Source organism: Ammospiza caudacuta, chromosome 3 (genome assembly GCF_027887145.1).
Source record: "Ammospiza caudacuta isolate bAmmCau1 chromosome 3, bAmmCau1.pri, whole genome shotgun sequence".
NCBI classification, from domain to species: domain Eukaryota; kingdom Metazoa; phylum Chordata; class Aves; order Passeriformes; family Passerellidae; genus Ammospiza; species Ammospiza caudacuta.
In genome coordinates, this window is record NC_080595.1 from 56,629,627 (window position 1) to 56,649,851 (window position 20,225).

The following is a 20,225-nucleotide window of genomic DNA, read 5'->3' on the forward strand; positions in this document are numbered from 1 at the left end:
CAAGGAGAGCCACTTAGCCACCCCAAACACAACTGCAGCAGAGCCACCAGGGTGCCTACTGCACCTTGAAGCTGCAGAACTGCAGCCATGGGCAAGCTCAAGTGCGGTGTCTTGCCAAAGCCTCACATACTAAAGGCACACACTTGTAGACTTGTGTCTGGTAAATCATACCTGGCTTCACAGCTGCCATCAGCAATTTTTGCCAAGTGTAAGAATGTCACAGGATAGCCACTCCCTACAACCCATTATATGCCCCTGAAGAGTGACAGCTGTCCCTGAGGACACTGATTTCCATTGATTCTGTCCCAATGAGGATGGGCAGCAGAGCTGTGCTGTGGGTTCCCTGGTTGGGGACATCAGGTAGTAAGGGTTCAGGTTACTTGGCCTCTTTTTGCATGGTGGGGCCTGGCTTAATCCCAGATGAGAAGGAAAGAGTCACTGCCTCCTGCAGTCTGAGTTTTCCATAGTGATTCCCCAAACATGGAGCAAGTCTGGCTCTGCTTTGCTTCCTCTGACCATTGAAACTAGAACCAGATCACAAGCAGGTCACAAGCTCCTGCCTCTGAGAAAACACTTGGCTGGGACGTTGGGCACCAGTGTGGAAGGTAATTTATTGGGACAGGAGATTCTTCATTCTGTGCTGTAACCTTTTCAGCTGGACTGTCTGTCCCCTTGCCTTGATTTGCTGCGACTGAGCAATATCTCCTGTCACTGATAGCATAAAGCAGCGAGCTGCCGGGATTCATCCTTCAGTGGGCAGCTTGCCACAGACACAGACATCAGATAGAATGCTAAAGGCCACATCCGTCTCTTATTCAAGGAGAGTAATAAAGCAGATTTTATTTGACTTGTATAAATCCAGTTTAATTGGCTTTCCTGCTAACACTTTCATTAACATGTAAATTAGCTGTCCTAGAGCTGTTAATTATCTTTGCAGAAAATGTTGGATGTGATCATATACCGTACTCTTTCTTTTTTACTGCTAATGTTTCATACTGAGATGTGCCCATAAATATTCACTGTATTTTTTAAGAGGAGGACCAAGAGGCAAAGGCTTTGTGTCATCTTGTAGGGAAATGAGTATCTTATATTATTCACCAGCCTGCAACCACGTTAAGCTGACACGCACAGGAGAAGCTTAGCACTGGGCTTTATGGGCTTGGCCTTTGGAGGTTCTGGGGGTTTTTTTGAAGTGTCTGGCAAACGAGAGAGCAGAGGAGGATGACAGGTGCTCAAAGGCAGCATCCTCTCTTACAGGATCTCTTGTGTTCAAAATCTGGCAGTGGCAGAGAAACAGGTAGGCATTGTGAGGAAGAAAATGGCTGCATTCCCAGTGTTTGGGAAGCTTGGAACAAGCTAATAAATTTTCCTGCAGAAAAAGGAAAAAAACCTTAACTTTTTTAATACATCTTAAAAATTTTTTTGGAAATTAGTTGTTTTTTCAGCTTCACCACCTGCTTAAAAATGTTCTTGTTCCTTTATTAATGAAAGATCTTGATGCTTCTCTTAACAAGTTACCATGACAAGTTGCAATCTGGTTATTAGCTGCCTGCTTTGCACAAATGGCATCCATCGTGCACAGTTCTGCCCCACAGGCAAGGCAGAAAGAACCAGCTCGCTCCTCATCTGCGTTATGGAAACAGAAGACCCACATGGCATTTGCTTGTGAAGAGAGTGGGAACAGGGACACAACTCCTGAATTGCTGAATTGCCTTTAGCATAAGACATGCCCATGCCAACACCTGTGGCATCAGCTGGTCTCAACCATTCCCATATTTCCTCAGGATCTGCACAGACAATGCACAAGCAGCCTATAGCATCTCTTTACACTTCCTTTCAAAGTGTGCTATTGGTCATGGGCTTGGGAACAAAAACCAGGGTGAGTTTTGGAAACTTGCAGCAGAGCAATACCAGTGTTACTGCTCTTGTTATACTGGTGTACATTCCTCCTTGGGATGTTTGATCCAGAATAACTGGCAGACAAACTCCTTGAAGTAAGGATGCTTTATTTCAAACAACAGAAATTGATTAAAATATATATTCCAAAGGAAAATGTTGGGGTTTTTTTAAATGTCTTTTTTCCGTACATCATTACATGTTCTTGCATATGATTTGTACCTGAAATGAAATAAAACATCTTAAGATGGATTAATAAAAAGAAATAACTTAGAATAAGGAAGTTTTCAGATGAGCTGTAGGTAATGTTAGGTTGTATGTACTTCATATACTTCCCTCCAGGGGCCGTATCTTTAAATGTGAAAATGAAATGTAGCATGGACAGATGATCTATTTCATTAAATATAAAAAAGATTTTTTTCTTAAAATTTTGCATCATAATTATGATTTCTTTTGGAACCCTAAGGGAGTAAAATTTTACAACTCTAAGTCAGTATTTGTTTTCTTTAAGGTATTTTTGTTTTGTTGTAAGACGAGCAGTTTGTTGAACCCGTCTGCCACTGCACTGCTGTCTTCATCATCACTAAATGTAACCCAGTGACTGAAATCTTTCACATTGGGGTGATTTAAATTTTCTGAAGTGTGTGCTGGAGAAGTAGCGGATGGTGCCTGTGTGGAAAGAGGGAAGGAAGAATGAATGTCCAGGTCCAAAAGATTGGTGTTCTCTGGCAAGGAGCCGGTATCCAGTTGTTGTGGATGCTGGCCTGCTGGTGCAGAAGGGCCCTGGAGCTTCCCCATCAGTTCTGCAGCACTGAGGGCCAAGGGCTGAGTTGTGCTGTTTGTGGGGCTGGCCAAGGCTGTGGGAGCCGAGCGAGCAGGGCCATGAGTCTGGGGGCAGGAGCCAGGGTTGTTGTTGTTGGAGTTATACAGTGACCCACTGAAAAGGGGGCTGTCACTGCCCTGGAGAACTTGGAGATGAAAAGCTGCAGGAGCCGACTTCTTCCTTCGTGGTGGCACCTTTGGGGCAAAGGGAGCGTTCTGGGGAGGCAGCACAATGGCCTCAGCTGTGCTTGCTGACAGGGGCTGCCTTTCACTGCTCCCCCTGCTCTCTTGAGGCTTCCCAGCTTGTGTTCTGGGTTTAGGGATTGGAGTGATCTTGGTTGGTCTAAGAATAGCTCCAGCATCTAGATGGGGCTCTAGCAAGCCAAAAGGAGACTGTGCTGTCTGTTGGTCGAATTGGTCTTCTGGACACATGGCCTGAGGAGGAAATAGAAGAAGAAATGTGAGAACAAAAAGGGACCTTAAACTCTGAGTCACTACTGGTGCAAGTCTAATTGACAGCATTACTAAGAACAGCTGACAGTCCTGGAAGGAAAAAAAAAGCACTACAAAGAGGAGGCTTGACAGCACAGTGCTCCACTGTACCTGCTGGGCTCTGGGCTCACGCATTGCACCTTACACTCACCTTCAGAGAGCTAGTGAAGGACCAGGACCCTACAGCCTGTTTAGTCACAGCTCCTTCTGACCATGTCCCTTTGCAGGTTAGAATTTTTGCTCTGGGCCAAATTAACACAGTTCTGAGGAGTTACTTATTTGTTCCATCGCTCTGCTGACTAATATTACTTAAGCAAGATTGCATAGGGAGGCCCATGCCTTTAGGTGTAGCTTATTTGGATAGATAAGGTTGAAGGAGAATTCGCTTAAGCTAACCCAATAAATGCATTAAGGGCTGTGTCCTGTCTTATTGATGCTGGCAACTGAAGATAAAAATAAGGTCTCAAAGTCCAGTCTAGCATACATCCACCATTTAAAAGTATATAAATAACAAGCCCAGCTCAGCCTAGGAGGGCAAAGACTGCTTCAGATTTCTCACACTCTGTGTGACCGAATGAAAGCATTTAAATTCTTTATTAATCTTGCACAGTATTAAAAGATAATGTACAGGCTTTTTAATGCAGGCAAAATATTTAGTCATTATCTCATGCTGGACATATCCCTTGCCACTTCTTCCTATGTGCTGTTAAGTTGCCTGCATTTGACTGTGGTAGAGGGGGATTGGGTAGAGGTTTTCAAGTACACACCTCCCATCTGACCTCCCTCAGATGGAGGAAGGAGTGGAATTCCAGGGCAGTCAACCTGAAATAGATCTATTCCTGCAGAAGCTCCCACATAACTAACACCAAAATAGCAATCCCTCTCAGCACCTTTCAAGAGTGACTTGGGAATGGTGACAACCTAAACAAAACACACTGACGATCCTCGGCATAGACTGTGCTGTCTGGGTTGGGTTTTTTGGTGAATCTGCTAAGTAAAGAGAGCACAAAGTCCATTATAGAGAAGGGGTGAATGCCTTTACCAAAGCAAGGTAAGGCAGGAACCCTAACAATTTAGAAGAGAGCTTCTTTAGCAGAGATTCTGTCAAAGGAAGAATATAAATGCTGTATTTGTCTTTCTTCTTGTGCTCAAACTGCTTTACAAATTAGATAATCATTTTAGCAGCTCTAGAGGTGAACTACTGTCTCCATTGTAGAGACCTGGCACACATTAAAACCTAAACACCTACAGCTTTGTATTTTTGAGAACATGAACTCTTGAGTAGACTCCAGAATTCAAACTGAAAGGCTGACTCCCATTACAAGGTGTGTAAGAAAAGCAAGAAAGGACACAGAACACAGAACCGATGAAGAAGCTGCCTCAAATCCTTACAGAGCAGACCACTCATGGTCAAAATTAGAGACTCTGATAAAGAACAAATGAGTCTTAAATCCTGACAAGGTTTAGACAAACCAGAAGAACAACAAGAGAATGGACTGACAAATAGAAAAGCTGCATATGGCTTTCTTTCCAATCTTTCTTGCATTTTTATGCCTTTGTCACTATAATACACAATATTATCCCAGCACCTGCTGACTTGACAGGACTTCCTGTAAAAAACAACCAGTCATTCACACTGGTTCCAACCTCCATCATTCATTCACACTGTGTAATGCAGGCTGGGTGCATTTTGCTGCCACTCTCTTACATTTTCCCCCTTGGCTCCTGTCCTTTGCAGGGGCACTGGCTTCTTTGGAGTTGGAACTTTGGGTGGTGGACGATGAGGCACAGGCACCGTTCCTGAAGCTGACTTTGTGATGCTGGAAAGAGCCTCAGGTTTGTAGGAAGTTTGGTTTCTGGCTGGAACAGGCTTTACTGCATCTTCCTGTACTCCTGAAAAGCAAAAGCAAATATGGCATCTCAGCCTGATCAGAACATAGATTCAAGATAATTTCTTTCACAACCATGTCTCCCAAAACGTTCATGCCTATAGGGCCAGCTCAGGTTTTGGAACTAAGCACAGAGCTTTGCAATCCTGTAACATCTGTAAGAGGCTGTTAGGGGAAAACTTCCCTGTCTGAAATAATTTCATGCCAAACCAGCAGTGCTGTGCCACCATTTGGCCAGGTGGATAAAACACTGGCTGGGGGCTCAGGAGTACTGGGCTCAAGCTCTGAGCATCCTTTTGCCATTATCTGGAAAACCAAGTTAATGATACCAAGTGCATCTTGTAGAGTGTTTTAGAAAGAACTGTAAATGCCAACTGGTGGTACTGTACAAGGGACTGGAAGTGATGCTGACCAGAGTAGTTTTCTTACCCACACCAAATGAATCTGAATTTCAAAATCAATGGAGAATAAATCTGATTTCAAAATGAAATTAACAGCCCTGAGGAACAAACATCAAGATGCCTTTTTGATATTTCTGAATAAATGGGATTATTGTAGATTGTATTCATTCTAGAATGAATGTATCAATGAAGAGGGGTGGTTTTCTCCTAAACTGAGAGCCTTGCAAACTCAGGTAGCCATTTTCATTCATACAGCATCAGCAGAAAGACTGCATGCAACCCTGGGGGGTACATTCACAGTACCTAAGGTAGTTTTGTGCCTTAACTTGCCCTTGCAAGAAGCTCCCCTCCAGGGACTACACAGAGAGCCTAAACACAGAGTAGCCTTTTAGCTTAGCTATTCAAGCTGAAGTAGTGCAAGCTTTTATCTAGGTTACAGCTGTACTTGCTGTCCAAATGTGAAGAGAATCCAGGTTATTCCTCCTAGAGCTGCATTTGCTCTGTAGTTCTGCTTGGAATAGTGAGCATTCAGTAAATAGAGCAGCAAATATCCTTTATGCAACTCTGAGCTAACACAGGCACTATCAGTTTAGTAAAACTCCATCTTTATATTTTAATTTTTCTGACTAAATCTGGGCATAAATAACCCAAGGTTCTACTAGTAGCAGTTTCTACAACAAAAAATAAAATTTTAATAATTTTGAAAAAAGGTTAATATTATTAGAACTGACAGAGGATACCACATACAATTTTGCAAGAATGTATTCAGGTGAAATTCTGAATAGGAATATGTGCATCTGGGCTATGGTGAGATGAATACACCTACATTTTTCTTTATTTAAAGATTTTTAAAAGTCAGTTAGAAAGCTGTGCTTACCTCCTTTGGCCTCCATAAGACATCTAATAGCTTCTTCTGCTTCCTCAGCTGTGGTGGTTTTGATCTGCTTGACGTTGTAAGGTTTGCTTATTCCAGTCCGGACTTTGGGCTTTAAAAAAAAAAAAGGAGAAAATCATCTTGAGAAAACTGATTTTTCTTGTACACCTCTAATTTTACAGCTAAGCTCATGCACCTGTGAAATTCTGTTCTTGCAAATGGCTATTCAGTGATCTATAAATACTAAAGAAATGGGAATCTTTTAGCGAATGGTACATCTTTGTTGGCAGCTGACAGAAGGGCAGTGCCTGAGTGCCACAGCTGGTCCCTCAGCCATCCCTTGTTCAAGGCATTAGGATCCTCATCCAGCAAGGCAGGAGTGAGGAGGCATTTCCACATTCTGGTCCTGGTCTCCTCAGGGGACTAACAGCCTTGCTGGCAGTGGTCAAGACTTTTCCTGCATTCTGGGCACTAGCATGGCTCACCAAAACAGAGGTGAGAAAACAATTAAACCATACGATGATAGTGTTAAAAATTCAAGTTAGCATCTGTCAGAAAGCAGCAACAATGCCCTGGTCTTACACCACTCATTCTCTCTCTCCCTCTTAGGCCTTCCTAACTCCTGTTCATTTATTAATGTTTTTGTGCTGCCTAACAGGGCCTACAGTTTAGTATTACAGTACAAGAAGTTATCTTGGCATTTTCAGCTCAGGCATGTGGTGGACTTCCTTTCTGGTGTGACAGGAGCATCTTGCAGGGATTCTCAGTGTGGATGGGAGGGAACAGGCCAGTGCCAAGGGGCCATGCTGGGCAGCAGGACTCACTGGCTGCTGAGGGGCTCCGGGAAGCAGCTTTGCTGTTGCCAGGATGGAGCAGGTGGAATGGCTTCCTGGAGAGAGGGAACCATCTGAGGGGGACTTTTTGCCTGATGTTCCAGCTGGAAGAGGAATAAAAAATGGCTTTTTACATTCAAGAGCCAGTACAAAATTTTATCTGCAATGGAGCAAAACCAATGTGCATTCCATCACCCTCTCAAAATCTTGAACTGTTTCAGGAAGCAGTTTTGTAGTTAGTCTTTCTTTCATTTAATTAATTATATAACCTCAGCTGAGCATTACCATTGCATTCTAGGCACAGAAATACACATAGCAATGTTGGCACTTCTATGCAACAGACTCAAAAATGAATGGGAATAATCCTAAAGAACTCATCTTCTATCAGGTGAGCATTGTGGAGCGTCTGTCCTCCTGAAGACTAACTTCTCCCATTACTAATAGCAGTAATACTCAGGCTGAAACAGGCTGGGAAGCAAGTCCAAGTCCCTTGACAACCTGACATTTCAGAACAAGGTATGACCTTCTTTGTCACCCAGACAGGGCAGGCTAAAGCTGTTCAGCTGGGGCCAGCACCACATTAGAGAGAGTTCAACTCACCGGGAGGGGGAGGCCTCTGTGGTGGCTGCAGTGGCCGAGGCCGGGTAGGGATGGACAGAGACCTGCTGGGAATGCGGCGGCTGCGCTCCCCGCTGGCCTCCAGCTCCCACTTCAAATCAGCGAGGTCTGCATCATCTAGGGACATTTAGCAAGTGTCTGTGTTAGATACACTCTGGGTGAGGCACACCAGCTCTGAGAGATCAGGAGAGAGGTGACCACGAGTGGCAAGCCTCAGCCAGGTCTCGCAGCAACACGACAGCTCCATTCACATTTTTTGCTCTCCCCCAGTGTCTGCCTGCTCCCACTGCAGGAAACATCTCCCCCTTTGTCAAATGCTTCTCTCTCTCTCTCCTTTTCCACCATTTATTAGCTGTTTGCACCAACATAAAGAATGCCTGCATCCCATTCCAGGGTTATTGGGCACCTTGTTAGATTCTGAGTGGCAACCTGCTCCCATTCAAACTCTTCATGGCTAGTCATGGTGAATTCCTTGCTTTCCATCCCAAACACAGGAATTCCATTTGAGGATCAGGCACCTCTTCTTGCACAGGAGAACTGTTTTTATATCAGAGAAAAATCTGTCTGAACAGTTCAATAATGACATCTCTGCTTTCCAGCAACATCTCCTAAAAGGTACAGCTGCCTCAATCTGATGGCTCTTGGCCGCACCTTACATCACTAATTACTCAGTCTTTCATCCCACCTAAGCCTTTCTGACAGCTGGAGAGGGGTGAAGTATGGATTGCTTTATTCTTCTCCATCTGCTATAGTGTGGACTTTGATTTCAGCCCTCTCACCCTGCCATGGCTGCCCAGCTATGCAGCTCTTGTTCTTTAGAGCTCCAAGATCCACTGGGTTTAGTTTTGTCCCTGTGTTTTGGAGAGATGGGGAAGGAATTATGCAGCAGCAGTCTCTTACACTTCAGGCATTTGTAAACAAACCCTTGTTTTTCGGAGAACTGTGCTCTGCAGGGGATCACGAGCTGCCTCACAGCTTCCTGCTCCCACTCAGCAGCAGATGGCAGCCACAGAGACAGAGCCTGTGGTCTGCCCAGCCCGCCCTCCCGTGCTCTCTGCATTTTCAGTACTTCTAAGCGGCAGATTTGGGCTCATCAGCAGGATCCGAGGAGTCATGCAGTCACCTGGAGGCACGGTTTGAAGTTCTGGCAGTAAAACTGAACACAAAAAAAGCCAGCCATTACCACTCAATTCCATCCCTGAAAGGCTGCTGGCAGGGACATCAGTTTCGTGAAGCTGTGCCCTTCCCTGACCTCAGAAACACACACACACTATTGTGCCTGTCACTGTTTTCTATCCGTGCCTACCACCAGCTACAGAGTCATCATACCTTCAATTAGAAGGTATTCAGGCAGAATTGGGAGCTTATGGAGGAATCTGAAATTGCAGACACTTCAAGATTAATTGAATAGATCATATTTTGAGTTATGTGAGACCATGACCCCTCCCTGACCTCCTTCAAACTATACTCCATTACCTCTATTTACTTTGTGATATTTTTTGTGGAGAAGAGTTAGTGTGAGTGACAAGATTCACTGCAATTCTCTGTGGCTTAATGAATCATCACACAATAAGCCAGAGGTGATTTGAGGGCAAGGCACCCTATAATACAAAGTGATTGACTTCACAGTATTTAATAATGACTGATCACTCCTTTACTCAGGCATAGGCTTGTGGGTCTGGCCACACTGAACCCAGCCTATGACTCAAGGTGGGCAAGAAAGCCATAAATCACTCTGTTTGGAAAATCTGTCTGTGTAAGTGTATGAATTTCATTTAATCTTTTTGAACTCTACTTCTGACTCAACCTTTGAGGGTATTAAAAGTTTTCACTTTTATGTCAGAAGACAAAGCACTTCTGAGAGAGTGCAGAATGACAGCTACTGAATCACTGCTGTCACAATCAGGTGTTTAATACATATCCCAGCCTGTCAATGCTCGGCCACTCAAGCACGTCCTGATCACATCCCATTGTAAGACTGGCTTGGCTCGTTCCTGCCTCAGTTTTTATCAGTCTTCTCTCCACAGCTTTATCTTCTTTTTACCAAGTCACTTCACAAAAACGTGCAAACAAGCCAGGTAACTGAGGAAAAAGGTTACACATTCATGAAGTACCTAAAGAATTATTATATGTATATATATTCTATGAACCTCGACTCCATCAGGAATAAATCAAATGGGAACAGAGGAGAAATTTCAGGCCTCTGAAATAATTTGAACACAGCAACCTCCCAGCTTACAGCTAACTCTTCTGCCACTGCTACTGTTCAAAGGACAGAGTTGATCCCATCACTGAATCAGCAGGATTCTTCTGGTTTGATTTTGCTTTGGCCCTCACCAATATAAAATAGCATGCAATTTTTTTGTTGTATGTTCTGGTGCCAAACAACATCAAATGGATAAAAAGATTTAATTTCCTCTGTCTAGAAAAGCATTTTTCAGCTTTCCTGCCTTGCCCTATCCTAGAGAGGAGAATGATCATGAATTTTATCATTCGTATTGCTGTTATGCCTGAGGACCTCAACTACAGTCACTAACTCAAGGGGAGTTGAGCATGAATAGGTATTGCAGGAGAACCTAGAATGAAAATATAAATGAACAGGGAAATACATACAACAGGAGAACAAACAACAATCCTTCAGGTCTTACCTTAAGGAAGGTGGATACTTTACCTTTATACAGTCGGGGGGTTTGTCCAGATTTGTTTGAAAGAGCTGTGGATGCACAGTGTGTATCTTCTGCTGTGTCTGCTGCTAGGTGTTGACACAGAGCATCCTCTAAATAATCATCGTCATCCTCTATATCACCTGGATTAAAATATTAGATAACAAAGAATTAATGAGAAAAGGCATTCTTTGTCTCTCTACACTCTCAATTAATTAATCTATACTATCAGTTAATTTAATAATTTAATATATAGGTCGGGCAAGATTCTTGTGTAACCACGCCATGTGTTTCATTGCAGTGTCTCTCTACAGGCAGCTGTATCATATATTGAATTTGCTAACATATAACACTGAATTGACAGGATAATCTAAGTAACAGTTCTGTGCCGAGGCACAGCCAGGTCATGGCTTTAATTACAGTTGTCTTTTTAAGAAGTGTGGCTTGATTACAAATTAAGGTACCATTAACACTCATACTGTCCTGCACTGACTCTGTGCAACTAAAGTCAACAGAGCAATTTCTCACTACTTAGCTTAGAAGCATGTTGCTTACCTTCTGACTCATAGTCCAAACTTGAGAAGTCAAAATTTTCTTCCAGAAGGTGGGAGTTTGCCGTGGGGGACATGGGGACAACGCTGTCCCGTTTTCGAGCAATTTCCTCCTGCAGGCCCTTTAGCCAGTCCTTAGTCTTGGGCTGGATCTTCACTGTTCTGCCTCTAACCTAAGCACAGAAAGAACTGTTTCCCTTTGCCAAGAACCTTCAAAAAACAAGAATGCTTGAACAGAATAATCAAGTTCTGTCAGCCTGTTCAGAATCTTCTTACCCCCACAACCAAGTTTTCAGACTGTAAAAATATTCCTGAAAGAAAATGAGCTTCACAGCTCAAAAGCACTACTGCTGCTTTTGGGAAACACTGGAGGAATAGGTGATACATCAAATATTGTCAAAATGACACTGGAATAGCAGTATTGGCATGAGAGGGTGCTGGTTTTGAGTCAGCAGCTTTGAAACACACATGAGTTTTGTATCTACTGCTACCTGTAAGGAGACTGACCAGAAAAATCTCATATGTGATGTATGTGGAAGGTGTATTTTCAAACACATTAGGACTTCAGCTGCTTATGTGTGTTGCTCTATGACATTTAGGATGAAATGCAGACAAGCCAGCAGCTTTGACAGGAAAATCAGTTTAAAAGTTCCCAACTCAGATTCCCAGCACCTTCACATACTGTGTGCACACAACTGTGTTTCAGTCTGTGCTTGAAATTACATCAATAGCAGGAGTCAAATTAGAAGATAAAACTGCAAATATGAAAGAAGAATGAGAGTTAAAGTCCATTACTTCAGTATTAAGTTTACAGGGCAGTCACAAACAGTTTTTTCAACAGGGGGTCGATGATTTGTAGAGTATGTGTGTGGGAAGGAAAAGCAGGGGATGTAAAGGTAAACTCCTACTGCTAATGCTGGATTTGCCATGGAAGCCAATGAATCATGTTGTTACAGCTTAGCAGAAGGAGCCTATTTGATACTGAAGAAACAAAAAATCTCCAAACCACAATCATGAGGATTCTTTGGCAACAGTATGAAGTCACACAGAATGTCAGGAGAACTGCTTCAAGCAGCCACAACCATGAACAAGTCTGTGTTCTGCACAGGTGTCAGAGGCCAAATCCTAAGCACTGCTTGGGATCCATGAAAAGTCACCTCATGCCATCCTGATACTAAAGTACTGCATTAATTGCCTCAGCAGATGTGAAAGTAAAGGACTTCATGAGCACTAACTCTTTGAAATAATGCTACTTGATTTAGGTAGAAACTCAAGTACTTCACTCTAAGCAACCACTTTTGAGAAATTTGTTATGAAATTATTATTATTATAGGTTTGAGAAAGGCTTACTTTGGCACCATCTATATCCATAACATGAAGAGCTGACTTGCTGTCTGCAAATGTCACCAGCATTTGACCTCCACAGATCCTAATGAAAAAAGGCAGAGGAGAAAAAACATTTTATTTCACCATTGAATAAAATCCTTTGAAGGCTAGCATGATAGAAATCTACCATATAGATCTATATACAGGATACATATGCAATGCTATGCAGTTGGTCTTAGTCGTATTTTCATTCACAGGTCTATTTTTTGAGGAGGAACAGGTGGTCTATGAATCCCAGCTGGGCTCCTTTTCTCTCCAATCCTCCCTGTGTGACCCCAGCACCCTGCCCTTTTCAGGATCACCCCTGGAACAGCAGGACAAACATCTCAGTAGCTGTTGGCAGGATACCCAGTCCAATAGTTACACTCCCTCTGGACTAACTTCTGTGGTTTTGTATATCCTACACCTCAGATGACATGTGATGTTCCCAGAGTAGTATTCCAACAAGATCTAAAGCAATTAAAAACAAAATAAACCAAGAACAATCCACCAAAACATGTCTTTTCTTGCTCCTTTCATTTACAAGCAAGGTGGTGCTGTTTTTCCTGAACAGCTGCTTTGGAACCCTCAGTTTATATCAGTACTTCATGAAACTACACAATAACAGGTCATCAGCTTTCTCCACTAACAAATGAATCAAATAAACATGAACAAGTTTTTGGCAGCGTTTCCCAGAGGTCACTGTTAGGTCTTTTGCCTGTATTTCTCAAAACAGAAGTCTCACAGCTGTGCTGGAGCCCTGTAGAGAATCAATCAGAATGAAATAAAGCTGCTCTGCCAGAAGGTATCACACTCTCCCTCTCAAACCCAGTGGGTGATAGCTCTGTGAGAAGCTGTACTGTTAACAAACAAGCAAAATGACCCCCAACAGGAAGGAGAGCCAGCCAGGAATTCCTGCCAAGTGTGAAAGAGTGGAGGAAGAGAGCAGACCCCCCCAGAGGAGGTGAAGCAGGGCCCAAGGATCCACCAGAAGCAGCAATGCTTGGAAATGAGGCCTGAATCTAAAGATGATGATTTACATCAAAGTCTCTGCTTTTATGGCATTGTACTGAATAAAATTCTCTTCCAGTCAGACAAGAGACCTGCTGGATTACTTCTTTAAAAGGTTGTTGACAGGTGTAAGATATTCAAAACACTTGCATTCAATTTCTAATGAAGAACTGAAAGTGCAGTAAAGGAATTCAACATACCTAATTTTCCAATACAAAGTTAACTCTGTCAGGACAGTCTGTGGTTTTTAATAGATGCCATGCCATTTCACATGACACACTCACCTGACCAGAACAACAGTGCCATAATCCTCAAACATCTGCATAAGCTCTGTACGCAGGTCTTCAGGAAATTCATTTTTCTCTTCGGGTGTTGGTGACAGCAGATTTACCACTACTGTGGCATCCAGTGGTCCCTGGAAAGATGACACTTCTCGGAAAACACTGTCACGGGCAGCTTCATTAACCTCCTGAACTTCCACTTCTACAATAGCTAACACTGGCCTACACAAAACAAAGGAAAAATACTTATTTAAAAATAAGAACTGCTTATATAAAATTAAAATCTATATAAAGAAGGAGAACAGGTAAGATTCATTTTTTCTGCAGTGGTTAACATCATGTCTTGAGCACTATTAACTATATTTCCCAGTCCTGCATTAGCTGAATGTAACTGAAGACACACCATAAGTGACTTGAAATAACAATTGTATGAAGCACTTATGGCAAACCTACAGACCAAAATTTCAGGATACTTCACTCATTATCAAACAGCTGTGGCCCCAAACATCTAAATATATTATGTTATTATATATTATTAATATATACAGAAATATATGATTTTCTGTTAGACAAGGCCACATATCTTCTTATAAAAACTAAGGACAAGGTATTCTAGATGTATAATATTGTCATGTACAAATATGTGCCACTTCATTACACTAAAGCAGCCAACACTGCAAACTTGCTTCTTGAGCCATTTCTTACAAATTACTTCTCTGTGTGTTAGATTTGAATAAAATTGAGAGAGCTGGCTGAAAGAGTAGAACTCATCTCATCTCAGTGGGTGCAATCCACACTTTCAGATTTTCACCTGCATATACACACAGATCAGTGACTAGGACAGCTGCTCTTACAACTGCGTCAAAATTGCTGCCTTCTACTTGCAATAGTCCTGGCTCTTGAATACACATTACCAGAACACATGAAAGCAACAACAGCAGGGCTAGAAAGGGATAACAGAGGGGGAAAATGTATAGGAAGCATTAACTATTTCCATAAGCATTGTGAATCATAATGCATTTCCATATGTCACAAAGATACAGCTATGCCCTTTTTCTAGCACAAACCTTGGGAAAGTAAAGCTGCTGACTGTAATTAAAAAGCAGCTTTTGGAGTCAAGTTTGCTGAAATAGAAAAGCATGTATAACAGGCATGTTTCACAGATCCCATCCTCAGGGTCCTACATAATGAGAGCAGCAGCTCCGCTGCGCTTTGCAGAACATAGCAATGTCAGAGCCTTGACACAGAGAAATTGATTGCAAGAGGCATGTTCCTTCACTGCTAGAGGAACACAGAACAGTCCTGGCATGCAAGAGCACCACCAGAAGCACCCAGACAGCTACTGGGGGTCACTGAGCATTGCTAGGAGGAGCAATATTGTAGCATTTCCACAAAGCGTGCAAGGGGTGAGGGAAATATTCTGAATATAAGGGACCTTTTAAAGTGTATTTATCTCAGAATTTTTTTCTCAGAAGTGGAGAACAATGTTATCAAAAATAGGTCATTCACATCCCTAAAGAAAAGTCAATTATATAGATCAACCAGAAACACTGGCCTTTGATTTTTCTACCTTTTCCCATTTTAAAGGAGGCACAGAAGCCCCACACTTGAGTACTTGAGTGAAGAGGCCAAGCTTGTCCCTGTGTGGCCTGGCTTACACCTCTTCAGGCCACACAGTCCCAACCTCCTCCTCTCCTGCAACAAGCTGAGTGGAAATCCATCAGAGCAGCTTCCTTAGGTAACAGAGCTTTTCAAACCAAATAACAGAAAGCTCTGTTTTCTATACCTCTTGCTGCAACTTATCCAACCCTAGCTGCAATCACCATGCAGGAAAAATAAATACATGACTTTAGATACTTGCCACTCGAGTATAGAACTCACCATGAGAGGAAAAGACCCATGAAGCAGATACTGGACATGGAATAAAGGTGTAATTCCTGTTTTAATCAGACTTAGTCCCTTGATCTGAAGGTGTAATTTAGCATGACATATTTTAACCTGGCACATTTTAAACTCTCTCTGATTATTTAGTTACCTGTGGTCGGATGCTTGCAGCTCTGCTCTCCCATAGTACATCAAGGCTCCAGGAGTCCATGTATGCCTGACTTTAGTATCAGCACTCAGATCACTGTCCAGAAGATTGATCTCTCCAGCTATGCAGCACAAAACATAATTTAAAACTCACTCAAATCGAGTTTTAGTAGCAGTTAAACACTATTTTATTAGGAAGCTCTCCATGGACCCTACTAGTGGCAGTGGGGGTTCTTTAATTCTTGCATATATATCATTCAAAGAAGAGCTTGTATCCTACAAGATTTACAAATTAGGGACTAGAAAGAAAAAAAAAGAGAAAGGACTGGGAGTGAAACTGAGACAGCTGATCAGTAGAGTAAGACACCTGCAAAATTGTTGACCAGAATGTCACCCAATTAATTATCTGTACAACGAGGGTTGATAGAGTCACATTAGTATTTTACCTCCTACTTCAACACTGAGCATAAAACCAGACATTGCACTTGGAAACTATTTTGTAAATCTGAGTACTAGACAGGGATTGGAGGAATAATATACAAGAGATATGAGAAACCAAACCCACAAAAATCCAACCTCCAAATTATTCCATTGCAACCCTTAAGGTACAGAAAGTGCTCCAGACATGACACTAGAGTGAGGTATTCTATTGTTGTTAGTAACAAGGAAGTTTTTGGGTCACTGTTTGACTGAATGGATAACTCTGTCCCTCTTTCCTGTGAAGCTGAAAATGAGTTAATATGGAATATGGCATTTTGTCCTAGTCACTCACACTGGGGCTACACTTTCTTCTCATAAAGCAAGCAGTCATTTAGCCTATGGCAACAACAAGATGCAACACAATAAGAGCTGAGAGGCAGAAGAGCCTTGCCACCAGCACTAAAGGAGAGGAACTCTGGCAGCAGACTAAGAAAGCTGTGCAGGGCTGGGAATGTACCAGTCAGTTATGGACCCATGTGACCCAGCTGGGGCAGACCTATACAAGAGGGCTATTTTAACTTCCTTATTATATCTCATACAGCTTTTCTTCCCTGGACTGCATCTCTATCAATGGTTTAGGCTCCTCATTTTAATTTTTCATTCCTTCGATAAGAGGGAATAACTGTATCACGATGACATGCACTCTTTCACTGCCCCAGTTTTGCTTTGTAGTTTTTACACTTAACATAGTCATGGTATGACTTAGATTCCAAGCAGAAATTTCCAGGCATGTGAAAAACCACATCTGCAGGCACAGATCAAATTAACTCTCCAGCAATTACACTCCTAATATGAATTTATTCAAATTTTAGAAACACTGGGGGATAGATATTCCTGCAGACTAAAAGAATGATTATCTCTTGATACGCAAAGAAATACTTTTTATTTCTTAACTGCAACTTTTGAATAACAAGTGAAAATGGCCTTTCTGTTGTGTCGGCCACTCATGAATTCAAAGTACTTTATAAGGACTAATGAATGAAACCTCCTCAATTCTATAAACTAGCAGAAATACTCCTAAGAATTACCAGTACAGAAGAAATTACGGAAAACTGTTTCTACATCTACTGAGAAGTGCAGTTTTAACTATCTAGCCATTATAACACAGAAACTTCATGTGGACTAATGATTCTGTTGAAAAACAACAGAATTATTTCTGTACTACTACAGCTGGGCTGTTTTCAGTTCCTTAGTGAGCTCCCAGCACCTGCAGCATAAAGCCTTTGTTCACACACCCTCAAGAAAAAAGGGCCTTCTCTATTTCTGGCACTTAATCCAGTGAAGCTGAAAGAACATCTGCATGAGTAAAGCACCATTCAGTAGATTAAGCCCCCTTTAATGGGTTCTAGGTGAACCCATTAAACACAACTTTCTATTCTAACACAACTTTCAGATAAAGAAGGATTCTACACACCTGTTTTTTCAAAGGGCAGTTTCTTTCTCCACCAAAGCACTCTGTCAGTCCATGCCGGGGTTCTGCACTTATCGCTTGTATCATAAGCCTCCGAGCCAACGTCGTATTTATATGTTGGTCCAAAATTAATAGTCCCTTCATGGAAGTCTTTAAAAATCTAATTAAATAAAGAACATCTCTTTAAGTTACAGATGAGAAAGGTGCTACTGTGATGTATCAACTTCCCCACAATGCTCTGATTTTTAAACCAATTGCTGCATTCAAGTGCTACAAACAAGGGTCTGAAATGCAACCTCTTTACTCTCTCAAGGAATAAGAAAGACCCAGCCAACATGCAGTTATTCAAGAAAATGAGACACACTGCCTTACTTTTCCACTGGATTTTTGCTGCTGTAGTTGATCAAATTCCAGAAGTGTCTTCCAGTCTTGACGTTTGAGAAAATAAAAGACTTCTTCATACGTTAGATCAATGCGATAGTTAAAATCACCACACCAGAAGACATAGTCATGGGAGAACATGTTCTGCCCCTAGTTTTGAGGTACAGAATACTGTTAATGTTAAATCACATTCATGAAAACACCTTTAAAATGCACTGAAATGTAGCACTCATCTGACTTACTAAATACTGGACCTACTTGTCACAATTTATTTGTCAAAATTAATTTTGTGCTAAAATAGAATGGTTCCTTCTCTGGCTTTGGCACCCCACTGAGCTGAATTTTGTAAACAATAATGTCAGACTCTGACCCCTCTTTCCTGAAGGTATGTCTAAGCTGGATCCTAGCTTTATATTCACAATTTGTCTCTCATGAATATTCAAAATATGTTTGTTTCCCTAACACATTTCACATGCATATATTTGCATATTCTAAATATAACACAAAATGTGTTTCTGGTACCAAGGCAAATTTAGCAACAAGCTCCTGAGTAAGAACAACCTCCAAATTTGATCTTACGTGCACGTCACAGTTTTGTAAAGGTATTGAAATCAAACGTCAATGAAAATTCACTCCAGTTCTAAATTTAGCATCCTATCCTCTAACCAGTCTTTTTTTTTTTTTCTTCCTTCCCAGCACAGCAATAAGCCTCCAAACACCAGAGATTCATAGGGGAAACGTTCCAGGCTGTAGCTGTCACAGCACTAGAGGGCACTCTTTATATGCATTATACACACAAGGTACCTTCAGCTGCTCTAAGTGTAAAGGACACCAAATAGTTAACGAGTTAGAAGAAAAAACTCCCATAAGCACAACTTTACGGCCATTTGGAACAGATCCTCTTTGCAGGACGTCCAGTCTGTCACTATTAGCTCCGACATAAACCAACTGATTGATATGCTGCATGTGCCAAGCCTCTAAACCTTACAAACAACAGGAAGGTAAAATTTTATGCTTTGCAAACTAAATGCCATTTTTTGCTGACTAACCAGAATACACAAGCTCAACCAATCCCGTCCTGGCTTAGGCCTTTACAGAGAGGCCCAAGAAAGAAGGCATTGTGGAAATTAAAGCAGTCAACATTAAGGGCAGCAAAGGAGCCCTGCCACCAAATCCCATGGGTGACTGATCTGACACAATTTAGGGGAAAAGTTATTCATGCAGACCAGTGGTGCCTATTGCCATGCTCTGAGAGAAGCCAGCAGTTCCTTGAGAGTGACACATTCAGGAGGATGAAAGGAAGGGAACAGAGGGTACCATGCCAGTGCCCAAGAACTGATCCATCATACCCAACCAGAAGCAGCCAAGGCACCGCTGCACTGAATGGCATGGATGGTCTTTCAGGAATTCTCACTCACTAGAGCCAGCAAGAGCTATCAATATCGCTCTCCAGCTCCAACATCAGTCATCTAGAGCTTAACTGCTCAAAGGCAAGGACTTTTCAAGCACTGGAGCAACTCTGGTTTTTGAAAGGATTAGTACTTTTGTAAAGCAAGTGCCACATTGGGTAGTACCTACTCTTCTGTGAAACATGCTTCCCTATTTATTTATTTATTTACTAACATTTTCTTTCATGGTACTGAGATGCCTTCTTTGATGATCTGTATCAAAGACAGCCTGAGACCAGCTTTCATGATGTAAAGATACCATCTTTATCTCCAATACTTTTAGCACACATACATCTACACTTACCATTGGGAAGCTGAGTTTCTGTGTGATTTCTTTATAATCTTCATTCCTCTCTTTCACCTGAGTCTGCCCAGCAGTCAAGTGACTGCATATAAAGCAGAAACTGGTGCTGTAAAACTGAAAACGAATGCTCACTGCCCCTTTATTCCCAGCTTTTCCTCCCATTCCTGTCTTCACGGTGTCTATTGCTACATCCCTGCATTAAAAAAAAATAGAAAAGGAACAGAGTAAAGGGCTTCAGGGACAAACATTCAATTAACTTTGACTGCAATATAAAGGGAAAAGCCAGTTTACAATGCCATGTCTTTTCCCCTCTAGAAAGCTTGCTGCTTTTAGGCACATCTTTTAGTTTCTTGATGTTCATGTACTTATATTTCAAATTAAGTTTAATACAATACTACAGAAAACTATTTGAAAATATTTTCTTCTTTTCTCATCCCTTCCAAACAGACCAGCACGACCTAATTTCTAAAATAC

The 20,225-nt window shown here is 41.9% G+C and overlaps 1 protein-coding gene across 1 annotated transcript in view; it reads right to left on the bottom strand.

Annotated features, from left to right (window-relative positions):
• Positions 1–1,986: 1,986 nt before the first annotated feature.
• SYNJ2 (synaptojanin 2) overlaps positions 1,987–20,225 on the bottom strand; it is a 64,749-nt gene continuing 46,510 nt past the window's right edge. The window contains exons 15-27 of the mRNA XM_058800974.1: positions 19,752–19,944; positions 17,991–18,149; positions 17,622–17,778; positions 15,732–15,849; positions 13,700–13,918; positions 12,390–12,468; positions 11,044–11,212; positions 10,497–10,631; positions 7,808–7,942; positions 7,199–7,311; positions 6,378–6,486; positions 4,919–5,103; positions 1,987–3,153 (exon numbers count right to left, since the gene is read on the bottom strand). Of these exons, the coding sequence (XP_058656957.1) occupies positions 2,374–3,153; positions 4,919–5,103; positions 6,378–6,486; positions 7,199–7,311; positions 7,808–7,942; positions 10,497–10,631; positions 11,044–11,212; positions 12,390–12,468; positions 13,700–13,918; positions 15,732–15,849; positions 17,622–17,778; positions 17,991–18,149; positions 19,752–19,944 (2,551 nt within the window). The 3' untranslated portion in view covers positions 1,987–2,373. The remainder of the gene's footprint in view (positions 3,154–4,918; positions 5,104–6,377; positions 6,487–7,198; positions 7,312–7,807; positions 7,943–10,496; positions 10,632–11,043; positions 11,213–12,389; positions 12,469–13,699; positions 13,919–15,731; positions 15,850–17,621; positions 17,779–17,990; positions 18,150–19,751; positions 19,945–20,225) is intronic.